The following is an 18381-nucleotide window of genomic DNA, read 5'->3' on the forward strand; positions in this document are numbered from 1 at the left end:
AGCCGGCAGAACCGTTACCTTTTCCCAGCACTTCCTCCCAAACAGCCTGACCCTGGCTGAGCTGTACCCCAACACGTTCCTGTTACCCATGTCTCGAAGAAATTCTCTTTATTGAATCTATTTTTTCTTCCTAATACCTTTGTCTCATCAAAATGGAGGAGTAGTTTCCTGGATATAGACAGGACTAAAAAAGACACCATCAACCCACCCCTCCCACCCAAATCATGCAAATTACATGTCTCCTTTTGAGGCTCCTTTGTGCACACATACTCCAGAAGACCAACAGACAAGTTATCATTCATTTATTCATTCACTTTTCAGAAGGATATAAACTACATATAAAAAATAAAACCAGACAATAAAAATATATTCCAAGTTATGAAGAATTTAAACAACTTCAAAATCTTTGCCCCACATCTTTGAAACATGTCCTGGGTAAAAACAAACTGAGCATATGTGGGTATCAGCAGGCAACCTTCCAATGGGAACTATCCTGCTAACACAGCTTAGATTTATCTCAGTTGTCCCTGGATGAAAAAGCCTTCAGACTGAGGTCTCACCTGGCTCAGCAGAGACAAACACCTCTTCCCAGGTATAATCAGCCAGGTTCACAGGTTGTCGCAGCCAAGGATGCTGTGCTAGCCCAGCCAGAGTCATGCGGCACTCTGGAATGGGGTGCAGAAGCCCAGCCATGAGATCCATGAGACCTGGGCAGAGACAGCAGAGGGAGGGCTCAGGCTGGAGTTTAGGCAGGTTGGGAATGAGAGACATGGTTTATATTCACAAAATGACAAATCCCCCAAACTCTACTGCACTGAGCAGCTTTGCAAATCATCACAGAACACACTGGGGAGCATTTTTTCAGTCTTCCCCTTTATTTCTGGTGAAAAAACACTGCCTATACTTTCCCAAGAGATCTGCTGCTTTAGAAAAGCAAATGGGAAGGGCTCACCTTCTGACACAGTGCGAGGAGGACTCAGTTCGGCTGCCAAGGCCTCCTCCAGCTCACAGAAGGGATTCTCCCCAAGCACCAGGGTGTAAAGGGTGATGCCAAGTGACCACATCTCCAGCTCAGGGCCACGGTACCTGTCAAGAGATAAACTTTTCTAAACTCAGAGTGCAAGTACATATCTATATGCTAAAGAAAGTGAAAAGAGAAAAGGCCATTGACCGCCCTTGTTTCCAATTTTTATTTTAACATAGGAAGTTTGTGAGAATTCTGAGAAGGTTCTAGTGTGTTTGAGGAGTCTGCATTGTCCTTCTCCAGAAAACAAAACCAACCACAGAACAACTGGCCAGTTTCTGTTGATGAGTATGTGTAACATGCACCCAGACTTCCACATATGTAAGCTGGTGACAAGAACTTACCCCTCCACCTTCTTCATCATCAGCCAAAACTATCAAGTAAATATTTAACTGGAAAAAAACCCACATCCTCCCACCCCTTTCAAAACAAAAGTTATTTGGAAATAACTATCTCAATTCCATCTGAGAAAACATGACAGTTCCTTCATACAGTAAGAGGTGGAACTCCCAGGGCAGAGCTGCTTGCTTCACCTTTCATCTCATTCCCAGCAGGAATTTCCTCTCCTCCTTGCATTGCTTCTTCCCCCAACTCCATTATGAGGAGCTGCCTGAAGGACCCATGGAAACAGCTGTGAAGCAGGAGGAAGATACATACAGGCACATACAATTACAGCATGTGCCACCCTTGTGATGGGGAGGCCTCCTTGTGGACCAGAGACCACCAGCTGCCAGGTTAGGAGCACTTGGAGAGGGAAAGAAGAGAGAAGAGAGCCAAGATTTAGATAGCACATCCAAAACACCAGCAAGAGAAACTGCAAGGGAAGAATTCTTGAGTCCCAAGGAGTACAAAAGTCAGTGGGGAGATGAACAAGGATCAAACTGCAAACATTCAAACACAGGGAAGCACAGCAGTAGAAAAGAGGAGAACAGAGAGGATGAGGGGGGGAGGATAAAAAGCACAGACATGCAAGGAGAAGGTGCTATCAACAGCAATACTTGCTTACTCCACTTCTCTGAAAGAGCAGCTTTTGCTAGAGAAAGCCTGACAACAGATTTAGAAATGACTCTGTACAACTAATTTCTGTCACTCCAGTGCCCTACTTTGTATGCACTCAAACTTTCACAGTGATTTCTGTCACTGCAGTGCCTTAAATCTCGCTGCAGTTTCCTGTGGTTAGATACTATAGCAGCGTTCCAATGGCACAGCAGCTTGGCTTCTCTGTTCCAGCCCTGCACACAAGGGTTTTTTGGTGTGATGGCACAAAAATGACTTTTCAGAGGGTGACATACGGTTTGCCAGACAGCACTTCTGGTGAGCAGTATTCAATCGTCCCACAGAAGGTATAAAACAATTTCCCAGGTTCCAGGTAGGCAGCTGAACCGAAGTCCACTAATTTAATTGTGAAATCTTCAGCAATGACAATATTTTCATCCTTGATATCTCTGTGAAGGATGTTCTTACAGTGGAGATACCCAACTGCTGATACAAGCTGGAAGAGGAGGAAAGAACTAGGTGTTACTACACAGAGTGCCCTGGATAATTGATGTGGCATCACAGCTTTCCGAGGGTCACGTTTTGGCTTGTTTTGACACTATGTAAACAAGATAATACATCCTAAATATGGTAACTGGAAATGGCCTCAGGCCTGCCTGTCCAATGCTTTTGGAAGAGACACTTTAAAAAGCCTTTGCTGCTTTCCTCTCACAAATGTGCAGGAGGAGGGGATGCTGCAGTCAGGATGTGATTGTGAGCATCGGAGCTCACTGCTACAATCCTGCAAGTTACTCTATTTTTATCCCAGCTTCATCTGGAGGGTCCTTTGGTTTCTCCAGAAGGATATTACTGTGTGCCTTCCATGCTGCAGGATGACAAAGCATTTAAGATTGAAGTTTGGTATATAAATAATGTAGTCACTCCTAATCTCCATTCTTTTTCTTGCACGATTCATGCCTTAGTGCCATAATTAAGGATAGCATGAGAATGATATCACCTTGGAGATGATCGTGATTCCTACAGTGTTTTTAACAAGAAAAACAGATGGCTGAGGGAGAAAAGTTTCTATTTATAAAGAAATCTGCCTCTGCAGAGAAATGCAGTACAGATCTGAGTGAACAAGATGGCATTACAAACCCCAGGCTGGGTTAAGGAAAGGGCTGATCCATCACAAGGCTAAAGGGACACCTTTGGCTTCCATCTTCCATCAGCACCCAGGTGAGGGCAGGGTGGGCACAGCAAGAGTGTGGGGGCCTTACCAGGTACACATCAATTCCTGCATACCCTACAGAAAGGAGGAATTTACTCCAAAACTCATGAGGGGAAATTACTTGGGGACTGCTGCTGTGGTTAACTCACTAAACAAAGGGTAATTCAGCTCTCAGGCAAGCTCCTGACTCATGGGAAACTACCCTGAGTTACTTTGCATTATGCCACGTTAAAATCCAAGATAATTTCTTGATTTAAAGAGCAGAGCCCTTTACTCCTGGAACCAATCTAAACTAAGCACTGAACTAAGTAAAAATGTGGCTTTTTGTGAGGCTTGGGGCAGCTTCTATGAGTCTTCCTCCTCCCTCAGAGGAAATGTGAATGGTATCAGGTGATAGGGGCTCTGTGCTGTCCTGATAACAGCTGAGGCACCTTGGCTCCATGGGAAACTCTCACAGGGCAGTAAGGTTCCTGGAAAGGCTTCTCTGTTGTTTCAAAGTAAACCTTAACAAGGTTTCTGCAAGCAGCATTTCAATCAGCCCTACAGAATAGTGGGGAAAGGTTCTGCAAGTATTGAGTATAACTGCAATTCAGTACACCAGATGATTAGCCAGTATTAAGTGAAACAGAGTCCTGGTTCTTATATTAACTGATTCTTACCTGTGTAGCAATTCTGCTCTCACCTGTCTGAATATATAACTTGCTAATGGCTCATCCAAGTTGGGGTGATTATCAATAAATGTAAAGAGGTCCAGACCAGATCCATGCTTCTCCATCACCAGCTGGAAGAAGGATTCATTTTCAAATACATCCAGCACCTATAAACAAAAGACCTGTTTAATCATGTGCTTCATCCTCAAAACCTGCCCTTTTTTTTTTTTTTTAAATAAACGCTGCTCTCCTGTTGGAGATTTAATTGACGTAAATTATAATCTTTGAAGTCTCATTTTACTGAGCACAAATGTTTCTTGAAAAGAGCACAGAATTAAAACTGTGAGCAGGATTAAACCCAAGAGGAATTCTCTTTCTGAAGAAAAAAACCCCAAAACAACAACTCCAAAACCAACAACCTCAAGAGGATGAAACAAGACATGTCCAGATTATTTACTGAACTAACACATATTCAGATGTGACATCCCACTTCCAAGATATCCATCTTATCTTGAAATAGCATACAGGGCTTTTTCTGTTAGGAGTCACATCTTCAGAGCAGTTTGGGGTACAAGTGTGGAAGCAAGCAATAGTCTGCTACAACACACCCTCCAAAACAAAGCAGGATAAATAGGTTACTTCCTTTCCTGAAAAGACAGATTCAATACAGGACACTTCACTCCTGAAGAGGAACATGAGACACACAGTATTCAAATTAACCACCTGATGCAATGCAAACTGCATTAATTCTGAGCCACTGTACCTTAATGATACTGGGGTGCTGCAGCTTCAGCAGGATTGCAATTTCTTGAGTGACCCTCCCCAGCTCAGGATCGTTTACCCAGCAGTCCTCCAGCACCCTCTCCTTCCAGATGAACTTTACAACAACCTACACAGACAACAGCATTCAGCATCACCTGCAAAAGCATGGCTTTGAGTGTCAGGTAAATTAATTTCCAGGAAATGTGTTAGTGTCTCATATCACTGGAGGGATGGAAGTAGCCCAGTGTGAATAGCTTACAGTATACTTAAACATTTTAAACTAATTTAGTCCTAGAAGCCAAATGATACACATAAATGGAATATATTTATTGCTGCTCTGAATTCCAAAGGCTTTGACAAGCCAGCTCTCTTATCAACTAGTGGAGGCTTCTGGCACATGGGTACAGTGGAGGGAAATGAGTACTTACATCCATGCAAGAGAAACACCACAGCTTGCCTGTCAGCACCCAGAATACCTCTCCTGATAAAGAGGAGAGTGCCATAATCTCAACATGTCTACTCCCCATTCCTAAGTCATGACACAATAAAGATTTTGAGGTTTGCCATTCTCTTTAGTAACAAAAGACTAAAACCTTTAATTCTGTTAAGCTTAATGTCTACCTCTTTCAACAGGTTCAGTTAGCTACATTCATTAGTTCATTAGCTCACTCTGCACCTGTTGTCTCAGGTAACATTCCTACACTACATCAATGCAAACATTTCTCTACCCTGTTTCCATTACAGATTTCTGTTTAAACAAAGCAAAACCCCAATCTACCAAAGATAAACTTTTGACAGTGTAGTGTTGACAGAATATGAATGCTCTAACCTTTCAGTTTTCATCCTAAATTATTATTGCAATAGAGCTAGAAGAAATACTTCACCTCCTGGTGATCTTTCTTGCCCCTGGCAGTCCAGACAAAACCAAAAGCACCTTTGCCAATAAGACTGAGAGTGCTGTAATTTTTTGCGTATTCTCCTTCACACGCTCTTAATCCTTCAAGATCTTCAGCTCTTTGGGAATTGTCAAAAAGTGAAGTTGATCTGATGGTCTAAATACATATATATAAGTTACAATAGCAAGAAAAATGAGCAAGCCACAGAATCAGATTGATAAAATTAATAAATACTGAAAAGAACATACACATCTCCAAGAACAGCTAAAAGGAGAAATCTTTGGTTCTGATAGTGAGAACTGTGTTGATCACCATAACAAATTAAGTCAACAATCAGCTCTCATCATACTGCTTACTTCAGAGAAAGATAGGAAAACAGAAGCTCACACAAAATTCCCTGAGCAAGTAGGGAAATGAATTCACTGTGGTCTCTCACCAAATGATAATTTTGTATGTTGAATAACAAGTAAGTTACTTTCAATGTTGCAATTTTTTCAGGTAAGTATATTCTGGATGGATGGAAGTATGAAGGTGTTGCTTTATGACCTATCTATATATTTGGCAATTTCTAGTTGCCTCAGTAACCTGGAAAGGGAAACTACAGGTCTAATTTGTAGTACATTTCAATACACAGAAGCTCCTTGAGTATCCTGCAGTTTGGAACTGCATTGTTCAGGCTGGAAAGGTAACTAGGCTAAGCCCTACACCAGAAGTGTTACAAAGTAGCAATTGAGATAAATTTTTTAATATCTATGAAAAAGTAGGGAAACAAAGAAACAGCAACATCTACCCCACCAACTCATGCCATTAATTAGAAAATCTTTTTGACTTTAGCTTCAGCTTAACAGTCAAACAAGGAGAGAAATGCTCAATATTCAAAGGTAGGATTTCTTACTTCTCCCAGACTTTTAGTAGAAAGATCAGCAACAGACTGGGCAGAGTTTTCTAGGCTGGTGAGCAAATGCTGAGTCTTTGCTACAGCTTCTTTTTGGCTCTGTGAAATGTCTTTCACCACCCAGACACAGAAAAGTACAGTGGGATCCTGCAGCTCTGCACATTTCACTTCGAAGAGTATACCTGTAGAAACAGGTGAGGAAATTAAAATGGTAGACTGTAACTTCAGTGTTGAACAAGACTGTAGACATTTCAGGACAAGATTCTGAGCTCTTGACAAAAAGCTCAGAAACTGGGGAACACCTGATCAGTAAAGAATCATCAGAGGGGCTGACACCAGCACAGCTATTCTAGAGGTACCTATCAGCTGCCTCCAGAGTTCCCATCTCCAGCAGAAAATTGTCAGTGTCCAATTGTGATTATTCATTTCACATTGTTATTCCAGATTACATAAAAATGGGGATTTTATTCAACAAGCCACTGAATGCAGCTGAAGGAGTGAATGAAACAAATTCCATAATAAAATTTTAATACAATTTACAGTTTTACAGTGGAGTTTGTATTTCCTGTTCAGAAAAAGTTATCAGGTTCAAACTTTTAAATTGCGTTTTAAGAGTATTTCTCACTCTTCAGTAGGGATTAATTTCTTACCAACTTTGTAATTCATACCACCTCCCTTTCCAATACGCTTTGGGCAGACTTAAATACCATTTTTTTCTTCTAGACACTTCTTCCTTCCTCTCCACTGTGAGCTTCTAACCAGAACTGCCTGCATTCTGCAAAACTGTGGGTGAAAAGGAGCACCCCAACAAGAGTTTAGGAAACAAGGTTTCACTTACTGAATTGTGACCCATCTCTGTGACAGCAATTCCCAGTGTAGCTGCCTTCCAGAATCTCACAGGTCAAAGAAGCTGCTGGATTCAGGCTGCCTTCTTGTTTCACTGGGGTTGATGTTACTTTTATCTCCATATTTTGCTGCCTGAGCAACTGACAGTGTTCTTCAGGCCTACCTTTGCTTTTCAGGGTATTTCTGTTGGAGTTGTTCCCCACAGTTTCTGCAAAAGTTTCAGGTTTCTCAGGAAATGCTTTGGAGGATTCCTCAGAGTTTTGTAAATGCCTCTGGGAGACCAGCCATCCAGAATCAGCTTCTGTGGCAACACCACCGAGTAGCAGCTTTCCTTCATGAGTGGAAAAGGCACCATTTGTCTCAATTAGCATATTTGAGTCCACTGCACCAGAGTGACATCCTCCTACAAGAGCTGCAGTAACACCTACAGAATTGTCTGAGTTCCCCTTGACAGTAGTATTCAGACCCAGTGCCTCAAGAGCAGAGCAAATACAGTTCAGCTCAGTGTTTGATTCTTTAACATCTTCAGAGGCTGTGGCAACTCCTGGTGCAGAAACACTGCAACACATTTTATTTCCTGAGCAAACATCACAGACAGTATTTCTTTCAGGTGCAAAGAATGTTGAAGCATCATTTAGCAGGCAGCCTTCAACAGCAATATGCTCAAGGCTGGAATGTTTTGCATCACACATCGAGTTTGTTTTTGACACTTGCCCTGGAACCATGAGGTTTTTGAAGTCTTGTCTGCAGTTCAGTGCTGTACCAGGCCATGGCTCATCCACTGTTGGTGTTCCAGGGGAGTTACAAGTAACTCCAGCAGGCAGCTTCACCGGGTCATAGGATGATGTATTCAGATTGTCTTCTGGTCTAGAACAAACAGGCAACCAGGCAACAGTTACTGCAGGAGATACTGCACTGTGACTGCTTCTTTCTGGGATCTCTATGTTCTGACCTAAATCCCACTGTTATGAGTCAGATGATGTGAGAGAGAGCCTTGCAGAGAGCATCTCTTGAGAATTATTTGATCCTGCAGTTTCCACTGTTCTATACTGTTCCACTGCTCTGATTGTGTCAAGCCAGTTTTTGGGATAAGGCTCTCTGGTGGGCTGACAGCGAGGCTGCCCTCAATGCAGAATTTCAAAGTTATCAGCAACATCATGATTACAAAAGAATAAGAAAACTGTCCTACTGTATAATAACTGTTTAAATATGGTCACTATTTAAAACCTGAACCAACAGATTTATTTTAAATTTAAAAGCAAAAGGCAGAAAGGTGTTTGGCATCCAAAATACTAACAAATTTTGGTAAATTGAAGAGCAGGTATGCTCAAATGGCACTTTTTCCTGATGGAAAATTTCTTTCTCTAACTTAATTTCTAAATATAGATCATAAACCATTTACCATCACAAGAAAAACTAATAACATGTAGCAGGTGTTATGCCAATTGAGGGGGGTGATAGAATGGACACAGACATCAATGGAAAGAATGCTCTTATTTTACTATTAATATTGAGGCAGCACAGAAGTAAAAGGATATGTTTGATAAAACAATAAGCACAAGAGCATAAAAAATGGCACTATCAGCCATTTTAAAAAGCAGCAAGAACTGTGCTGTAATAGTCTATACCTAAAAATGGATACTAAATATTTACTGAGGGTTAGAACTGCTAAGGTGGAAGGCTTACAATTTGACTTAAGGTAGACCATGAGCACCATTATATGTACTCCTAAAGAATTTCTAACCTTGTAACAGGAAAAAGACCTGGAAATGTACAAGAAAAAATGGCTGGACTTCAATAACACAGTACCCTGTTTTAATGGCTGACCTGACAGTTACATGAAGCACCAGAAGGAATAACACTTAGAATTCCCTCCAGGTAACCTGACTTCAGTGCAACACCAGCTGGAAGTAGATAAACATCTGCTATTCATGGGTAGTGAAAATAGAGCCTAATTACCATCCCTGGATGAAATATTTGGTCCCCTTTAGAGCTGGAATGTCTGTAACTTTACAATGGTAGGTTGTACAGATCTAAATAAAAATCTAAGGCAGGCACAGCTCAGCCTTGTCTTGCAAACAGCACTCAGATTCTAAAGACAGCAAAGCCCTTGGAAGGCCCTTGCTACACCTTCCCACAGACATCACACAGGTGACAAAAACAGCTTTTGCTGGTGATTGCCATCACAGCTCTTCATTTTCCTAAGTGAATATTCAGCCCAAGAGATGCCTACCTATTCGTGGGGGTGGATGCTGCTTCAGGATGTGAGGGAGGAGAAAAGAAACTGGTCCAATTCTTTTGTTTATTCTCGTCATGTCTTAATTTGTCATCTTCGTGCTGTTGCTCCAATTTCTGTTCTTCATCTCTTGACAGAAGGTGTGCTGAAGATGCAGCCAAGAAACTGCTCTCTGTACCAAACAGGAAACAAAACCACACCAACTTAAACTTTTATGTTTAGGATTCAGAGGCTACAGCGATTAAAAATAAACTTGGAACTGCCTTGGTCTGTCTTTTCCCTAAGGAACTGAGTATAAAAGGCTTGATTAAGGTAAAACAGTCCAAATACAGGCATTCCACTTCACTTTGAGAAATCACCACATGCAGGAATCTACATATTTTAAGGCTGCCAAAATTTGCTTTTCTGTCAAAGCTCTTGGGCAAATATTGGTATTGTACGTTAGCTACTCGAAGTTCAGAGACCTAAAATATGTCAATAATGTCAAGAGTCTGAAATTAAAATGATCATACAGCAGCAGTGTTAAAAAAAAAAACGCAAACCACACATATACAGACCATTCCAAACATACACAGAGAAATGGTTTGGGCTGGGTTTATTTAACTCACTGAAGCTGTAAGATAAAAAGAGTCTAAACATGTTTGAAAGAAGAAGAGATGAAGTTCTTTCCTTCCCCAGTGACAAGAGATGAGAAGAAAAACATGAGTTTGGAAGATGAAGTAAACCAAGTATTGTTGCTGCAGAAGAAAGTAATGAGCAAACAAATCTAGATTTCAATCCAGAACAATCCTTTGATTAGTAACTTTAATTAGTAATCCCTTAATTAGCTGAGTGCCAACAATGCTTCCTCACTGAAGAACTGAACAACTCCTAGATTAAGGGCATCATTTCAACAAAGAACTACCTAAGAAATGGCATACTGTCTACAAACCCTTCCTTGTTCCAGTGGGGTGCATTGGTTTCAGTGCAGATGTGCATTTCTAAGCAAAGAGAAAAAGAAAATAGGGGGAAAACCAAGAGACAAAACCAGCATAAAGGATCTCTTGCTATATGGACGCAAGCATTAACTTGCTGGTATTCTCTGTATTGGCCAGAACTGGCTGGAAAAGATATGGAAACACAAGGCTTCTTTGCCTCTACTTTTTTGCACTGTGTTCAGAGAAGTAAAATTTCGATAAATTCTTAATAAGCGCTGTGAACTGCACCAGAAGAATATCTGATGCCTCCCTGATTGAAACACAGCAACCATAACATTGAAGATTAGCCAGCAGCACAAGCCAATTCAGAATATTAGATTTTCCCCTTAAAATATTAAAATATTAATCCTAAGTATCTACAGCTCTGCTGCAATATGGTCACAAGAGCTGTATTTTACACATTTTAAAATACCACAGGGTCCTAGCAGGAGAGGGAGGGGAAGTGCTTGTTAAGTACACAGCATTCTCTATTCTCACTGTAATTTCTAAAATTGGATATTCAGTTTTATCTTCTTGGCAACAAAGAGAGAAGCTCAATCTTTGGTGAACAATTCTCTTTACCTGAGGTTACAGAGGCAACCTGATTAAAAAATTGCATGCAGAGACATTGCTTTTATTAAGAATGTTCTCATGTTTGTAGGTGAACCTCTTGTCTCTGCTCATTTCCCCTCGGTTACAGCAGCCAGAGCCAGCTGGATGGCAGGCAGTGACACCTTCAAAAATGCACTCACCTTCTGTCCCTGTGGAATCATCCAGAGGAGGTAAAGGCAAAGAACAGCCACTGCTTCTTTCCATGTTGTTATAGAAACCAGGGATCAGGAATGTAATGTTCTAAAACAAAGAATGAAACTGTATAAAGCTAAGCCAACTCTCACAGGATGGGGGCAAATGCTAACAATCTGTGTCTGTCACCCTGATTCTCAATGGATAGCCAGGCAAAAGTGATCCACATGGCTAATGGAGAACATAGAACAGTGCAGCTTGCTTTGGGCTACTTGAAATCCACAGTAGCTCCTCAGCACTGCAAGTTCTCAGCAATTACAGCATGGGAATTTGCATGTCATCCTGCACCTCACTCACCCAACATGTGGAACACAGAGGTTTTGTGATGGCAAGGAGTGTAAAAGACAACTTCACAATTCCAGTGGATATGCTGCCACATGTAGCAGTCTTCTGGGAGGATTTAAACTTCTTGTCTTACCTTTCCCAACAGATCTTTCTTCTCATAGCCAAAGAGCATTAAAGCAAAACTATCCTTGATGCCACAGATGATTCCATCTGACTGGACAGTAATAAGACCACTGATGGTGGAGAAAACCACAACTGTAGCAGAGTACTGATAGCCTGGGAGAGAGACTTCTGTCTGTGGAATCTCATCCTTCTGCACTGCTGATTTCTCCTCCTCCAGATGGCTGACTTCCAGCTTTAAACTCAGAGGAAACATGTTACCCTCTCTGGATTGGCCTACAGCTCGCTGGATCTTGAGGTTCTAAATTAAAGCAAAAAAAACCAACCAAAACTCAAACTGAAATCCTCTAACTAACCAAATGTTTTGGGTTTATTTCATTATTCATATAAAATTACAGAGGAATTCTCAGGAAAAAGGAGCAGAAAAAGAAAAATGAACCAATTCCGTGAATATCAAAATGAAGCAAGTCTGTTTTTTTAAGGATTTGGAATCCAGTGTTGAACTACTATATAAATATCCTGAGGATGAAGACCAGTCCATGCTGCAGCTTTTCAACAAACTAGGCATTCATAAGAAGGCCTCCTTCAACTCCCTAGCTGCCCATTTTCATGGCATTTGCATGATCTGGGTATTCTTTCACTCCTCAGACAGACAAGATTGCAATGGGCTAAAGAATTCAAAGGAATCCTAAAGAGCTTACAGAGAGAGCATGGTGTCTTAAAAAGCCAGGATTGGAGAAAACTGTCTTTCACCAGGACAGATTCCAGTGAGAGGTCAGGGCATGGTCTCATCCCTAGTTAGGAGCTCTTCAGACAACAGCTCCACAAATAAGCAGCACACCCTTTTCCAGGAGAATTAAGCTTCTCTCTGAAAAGGCTTTCTTGTGTTACATAAGGACAGTAAACAGCATGTATGTGCATTCCAAATGGGAAGGCTACGGAAGAATGAGGTTGGTGCTTACACTATACCTTTGGGATTTTTTTGCCTAGAGGAGGGATCTGCACAGAAGGAATCAGGTCCTTTATGTGGAGTCCAATTACTGCTTCCAATGTTGGGTAGCCATGGAGATGGGCATAAAGGAGATCACATGATGTAATTTCTCCCTGGGGAGGAAAATTTACAGGATTGTTAAAATCTTAACACTTTAGCCACAGTCCACTCAATACTTTGACAATGGTTTCTGCAGTTATCTAAGCAACAGAGGAAATTGCATTCTCGAGTCCTTTGGGGGACACAACTCAGTAAAAGCAGATACAGCATAAAACAATACTCCTTTATCACTGTGCAAGAAGCCTGCCCTTTGCCCAGGAGAGAGGCACAGGAGTCCAGCATTCCTCACAGAACTGTTCCTCAGCAAGATGATCCCTTCCCACAGGCATCCATACCACAAATAACCAACCCAACACTGTTCAAGTGTAAGATGTCCCCTGAGCAGAGGGAGTGTATTTTTATGTGGGTTGTCAAACATGTCAAGGTGAGCTGCCCAAGAGATCCATGCCCAGTTGCTGCATGCACAGTCCTGATTTCTGGCACTGCTATGGACAAACTCCACGTTCACAAACAGTAACTTGTGCCTGCTGCCTTCCAGACACATTCCACTCACACATAAACCCTCACTAACTGCAATCTCATTTGATTCTTAGGAAAACACTTACATCAGCTGTGAAGGAAACAGAAGCTGAAAGTCTTTCCACTGGTTCCAGCACAACCACACAACGCTGGGTGTCCTTGCTTCTTATTTGCCTCAACCAGACTGAGACAGGGATCTTCTCGTTGAGGTGGCCAATAACATCCACCTTGCCAGATTCAGAAATGGAGACATGACTTACTAAGACTGTGGTTACTTAGCAAGAATTTCAAACAGAAGTAAGATACTGAGCAAAGATACCTCCCCATCATTATTAGAAAAATACCATTTCTTGACTACTTACTAGTATTTTATGGCAAGAAACACAGTTTTAATATAGAGATTAAAAGGTCTGAAAATAAATTACTAATCAGACACAAAATGTTGTTATTTTTGTACTATCTCTCCCTGCCTCAGGAAGTCTAAAAGCATAAAGACTTCACAATAAGAAATGTGCCACTCTAACACCTTACATTCAGTCAGAAGTGCCTCTCAGAGATGCCTTAATTAAGGGATGTCCCATGGTGCTAATGAACACTCCCCATTAATAACACAACTCTTACTTTCAGCTGCAAAACCAGCAGTTTTATTTCTTATGGGAGGAGATTCTTCTCAGATCAGAAAATGTTTATTTATCTTATAGCCTGCAAGGCTCATATCAAGCCTTTTCTGATTTTTCTATGATCTTGACCGAATGGGTTTATGACTTACACAGTGACTCCTATAAAGTATTTGGAACATCTTAGAATAAGTGCCTCTGTCAAGACATTTAAGTTTAATCTCTGGTTTAACTGAATCAAACTTAGATCTTTGCTCCTACCCTATATCCTGCTGAGGATTCAGGAAGATAAGGCTCTGAGACACCGACAATTTCAGTTAAAAAATAACACTGAAAATATATATTTTAAGGACCAGACAATTGGGAACTTTTCCACAGTAGACTTTTTCCATGTTAAGCAATTTTTAAAAAAATGTAGTGTCCTTTAAGTTCTGATTTGGTCAAGTCACAGTGACTACATGTATTGACAGCTGCAAGGTTCTGATGGATGTCCCCTTAAGTCATCTTTTGCCCTTTGAGTTCCCACATCTCCAAAGTTTTAAACCAAACAGTCCCGCAAATGACATAGTTGCCAAATGCCCACAAAGTTAAATATATCAGGAAATTATATAGCAAATGTAAAAAAAAAGTCCCAGAGCCTACAAAACCACTTTATCTTGAGGGGAATATTTCCTCGAATATTTCACATACCACAGTTCCTGAAACCACCGATGAATATTCATAAGTTTCTAGGTACTCCTCACCCACTGCTTCCCATGCCTCTTGATCAGATTTGGATATCAAGTGGGACAGCTTTTGACCAATGAGTTCCTGACTACTGCACCCAAGCAACTTGCAAGCTCGGTCATTGGCCACTAGGATCTAGAAAACAACAGAAAAAAACAAACCTAAACAAAGAATAAAAGCTGTACATTTTTTAAAGAGCTCATAATCTCCTCAGGTTGTTGCTTTAACGTCTTATAATATCCCTTTCTCTTGGTGGAAATAAAATAGTTCTTTAGAATTCTGAGCTCATTAAAGATTCTTATTCTAGGACATCCCTTGCCCCCACATCTTTCCAGTTAAGAGGTTTTGAGATATTGCTTTCCCTTTAGGTTTCCTGCTTTCTTTTAACTGTAAACAATGACACCAATGGAGGCAAAATTACAAAGTTGTATTAGTAAGCAAAGCCCAGGCAAGCCACAAAATTGTATCCAAACTCAAAGGTATGCAGTGATCACAGCAGTCATTGGCACACTGGAACCTGTATAATGGAAAAAGTTGAGACTCAGTGTCTTTAAGGTGGGCAAACCCAATCTGTCAGTTCAAGCTAAAAAATGGCACAGCTCTTTAAAGTTTTCAGGACCCAGTTTTAGATTCCTCTCAGGACAGGAAAAGAGAAATTCTTTCCCTCCCAATGCAAATGAAATATTTACTGGGGCAGATAAAGAAATCCTGTGCCACCACAAAAACATCTCAGGGTTGGTACTTTACAGAGAGAAGGCTTGAAGTACATTCTGGTCTTCCTTTCTTCCCTCATGTCACTTCACAGCTGCATTCTTATAGATCATTGAATCACAGAATGATTTGGGTTGGAAAGGACCTTAAAGACCATCCACCTCCACCCCTCTGTCATGGGCAGGGACACCTTCCACTCAACCAGGTTGCTCCAAGCCTTGTCCAACCTGGCCTAGCACATTCCCAGGAACAGGGAGTCCACAACCTCCCTGGGCTGTTTGAAAAAAAGACTCAATACACCCTTGCTTCTGCTATTGTCTTGTATATTTTGCTAACTACAGCCTGCAGTGGAAATAAACTCATCAGTCTGAGCTGGAGCAGACAACAAAATGCCTTCATGATACTCTGATTACCTGCAGATACACAAAAAAGTCATTTTGGCTTGTCTGATATCACACAACCTGTACCAGTTATGGAGAGCTTAGCACTGCAGTTTCTCCTGCAATTACCTCTGTTGTGGTGGCATCCACAGTGAAGATGGCTTTGTTTGGGTTGCGTGCAGCAGCTGGGAGGTGCTGGCTGGATTCCTCCACAGCAGGGGCATGTAAAAAGGAGCAAGAAGCAGAACTTCCAATGGAAGCAGAGAGAGAGGCAGAATCCCACTGAGCCCCTGAGTTATCAATTTTGCTGGTACAAATGTTACGAGCTGTCAGCGAAGACAAACAGTAAGAGCTCCATTTCTCCCCTGTGAAAAGACAAAGGTCAGCAGTGCTGCTGTAACAGCCTACTACAGGAGTATCAGAGGAATGAATTTATTAAAAAAAACTGTCAGCTGAAGCAACTGTCAAGTAATCCCAAAATACATGCTTCTAGATTTTAAAAGAAACTACAAGAAAATAAAATCAGTGGAACTAAAGAAAACAAAAACTATTCTAATAAATGTATCTTTTTGAATCACAGTCACTGGCACACATAAATTCAGTCCATAGGCTAAAAAAACTTGCCAACATCTATGTTTCAACAAGACTAGTTAACTTTTATTTTTTACTTAGTGGTTTTTAAAATGTTTGGAAGTCTCTCCAATTAAAAATTAAATGGTTATTAAATAATTGCAGTGAGTGCTCAAACCCGTATTAAAAACTGCATTAGTTGGAAGCCACTTATTTAACAGTTCACAATATGTGACATTGAAATACCTGTGTCTACACCAACATTTTAGGCTACACAGTGCCAAGTGATTGCAGTGAAATTTTCAAAGGTTCTGCCGATAAAAAACATTTCTCTGAGAAGTGGTATCTGCAGCCCAATGCCATCGCTCCACTCCCAAATCAGTAAGGAGCTTTGAAGGTTTAGCAGTACTGGAAGAAGCATCATGAACAACTCATCACAAGGACATTTATGCACTGCATACAGTATGACCATGCTCACCATGATTAAACAGGGAGACCCATAGCTGGACACACTGTAAACTGCAAAGTCCTTCCCATCCTGACAGAATCCAGTGTAGCAACACCTTTCTCCTCACTTGGAAATTTTTTGTGGTTTCGATAATTGTACAAGATAGGAGGGTGGTCCAGTGGCAGCCAATAAAGGTTGTCCAGGGCCAAGTGCAAATGCAGAGCACTTCTCCAGTAATGTTTTCACTATAAACTCTCCCAGCCTGCAGCAATCCTTGGCTCAGGCGCTTACTGAACAAGTGCATCCTGGCAGATACTTATTGCTGTCATCTCTAGGTTTGAGGAAGGGGAAGAGGAAGGTCTGAAACTGCCCGAAAGCTTCATGGGAACTCAGTCTCACAATGCTGTGCTCACCAGACAGTGATGCTCCACGCTGGCAGAGTCCAGAGAGACGACTTTTCCTGCTTTTGTTGCCCCAGGGAAAAGATCTATTCAGCTTATCAGAACCATTCGAGTGAGTAAGGACTAAGCCTGGTGATGAAGACAGAAGGCCCTCCTCAGAGGGGCTATAAACCTCAGCTGCCATGATCGCCCTCTGGTTGCCACGCCACACCTAGGGAGCCACCATCTGCAACGAAGAAACAAAGGATATTTTGAGTCAAGCCCACAGCACTGAGTCAGGCCCACAGCAGAGACTGACTCTGGCAGGTAGCGATGCCTCCGAGCCCAAGCAACAGGGCTGCTACAGAACGCTCATTCTTGTGTGTCCTGCTCTGTTTGCTCTGTGCGGTAACCCACAGGAGACTACTGACAGCATCCTGCCCAGCTGAGGCTTCGATCCCTCTACGGACTGTTCTATTCCCTTAAGAGTTTGATCCGATGGCCCTTCTGGGTCCCTTCTAGACGATGCTGTGATTCTGCAGGACACCTGTGACCCACAGGGCGCCGTCACCACATCTTTTCTGTCAGAACTGCTGGGCACCCAGCAAGAACCCTCTCCCCTTTCCGCCGGTTTGGAAATCAAAAGCTTTGGTAATTTGGGAAGTCATTCCCAGTTTGCAATCAGCAGGTGTGGCACAGCCTCCCACCCGGGGTTCCCCCGCCGCCCGCGGCCCCACCAGGGCAGGACAGGACAGGGCCGGACGGTGCGGCCACGGCCAGGGCGCCTCACGGCCGGAGGGCGCGGGGAGTGGAGGCGGGACTCGGAGCGCCTCACCCAATGGGCAAAGGCGCAGTGAGAGCGGCACGGAGAGGGGCGAATGGGACGCCAGCGCGGGAGGAACAAAACAGATGGCGGGCCAGGGCGTTCGTTACTCGTTACTCCCGCCCGGCTCCCCTTGCCCGCCGCCGCCACACGCCATACCCTGCGCTCCGGGCCGCTGGCCCGAGGCAGCGCGGCCCACCTGCTCCGGGGGCGGGAGGCTGCAGGTAGAAGGCCCTTCCGCGGGGTGATAGCTATCCTCCGAAGGACTTGCAGGCGGAAGGACGAGGCCGAAAGCTGCGCGTAACGCGTCCAGCCCGAGGCGCTGGTGGAGAGGGAGCAGTCCCGGCCGCCCCCGACCCGTCCCGCAGAGAACTACGACTCCCATGAGGCCGCGGGGCACAGCAGGGCCGGGGTGAGGCCCCGCCTCCTGGGCGCGCCGGCTGCGGGCGATTGGCTGCTGCGCGGCGGCAGCGGCG

At 42.7% G+C, this 18381-nt stretch overlaps 1 protein-coding gene across 3 annotated transcripts; it reads right to left on the reverse strand.

The window, feature by feature from the left end:
- Positions 1-287: 287 nt before the first annotated feature.
- Positions 288-18299, reverse strand: PASK (PAS domain containing serine/threonine kinase). 3 transcript variants are annotated; one of them, XM_085069839.1, is made up of 17 exons: positions 18105-18299; positions 17116-17329; positions 15814-16049; positions 14558-14728; positions 13337-13477; positions 12650-12784; positions 11694-11981; positions 11224-11323; positions 9513-9687; positions 7272-8146; positions 6434-6615; positions 5527-5694; positions 4644-4769; positions 3913-4047; positions 2317-2516; positions 953-1086; positions 288-707 (listed from the first exon to the last, which is right to left on the reverse strand). In XM_085069839.1, exons 2-17 carry the CDS (start codon positions 17285-17287, stop codon positions 544-546), a joined length of 3402 nt encoding a protein of 1133 aa, XP_084925965.1. In that variant the 5' UTR covers positions 17288-17329; positions 18105-18299; the 3' UTR covers positions 288-543. The 3 variants fall into 3 exon arrangements, 2 of the variants coding, with proteins under 2 accessions (XP_084925965.1, XP_084925964.1); XM_085069838.1 differs by lacking the exons at positions 17116-17329; positions 18105-18299 and adding an exon at positions 16733-17021; XR_014854133.1 differs by lacking the exons at positions 288-707; positions 953-1086; positions 2317-2516; positions 17116-17329; positions 18105-18299 and adding an exon at positions 16733-17021 and having other exon boundaries at positions 4644-4797.
- Between the last annotated feature and the right edge of the window lie 82 nt (positions 18300-18381).

This window comes from Lichenostomus cassidix, chromosome 9 (assembly GCF_008360975.1).
Source record: "Lichenostomus cassidix isolate B80296 chromosome 9, HeHo_3.0, whole genome shotgun sequence".
Taxonomy (NCBI): Eukaryota; Metazoa; Chordata; class Aves; order Passeriformes; family Meliphagidae; genus Lichenostomus; species Lichenostomus cassidix.

What these genes read in the sequence shown, in the direction of transcription:
- PASK (XM_085069838.1), bottom strand. Translation starts at nt 17,006, where the DNA reads ATGCACTTGTTCAGTAAGCGCCTGAGCCAAGGATTGCTGCAGGCTGGG. An exon ending in GGTCTCCCTGTTTAATCATG is followed by an intron (nt 16,050 to 16,732) that starts GTGAGCATGGTC and finishes GTCTTTTCACAG; the next exon opens with GGGAGAAATGGAGCTCTTAC. An exon ending in TAGGCAAAAAAATCCCAAAG is followed by an intron (nt 11,982 to 12,649) that starts GTATAGTGTAAG and finishes GCTTTAATTTAG; the next exon opens with AACCTCAAGATCCAGCGAGC.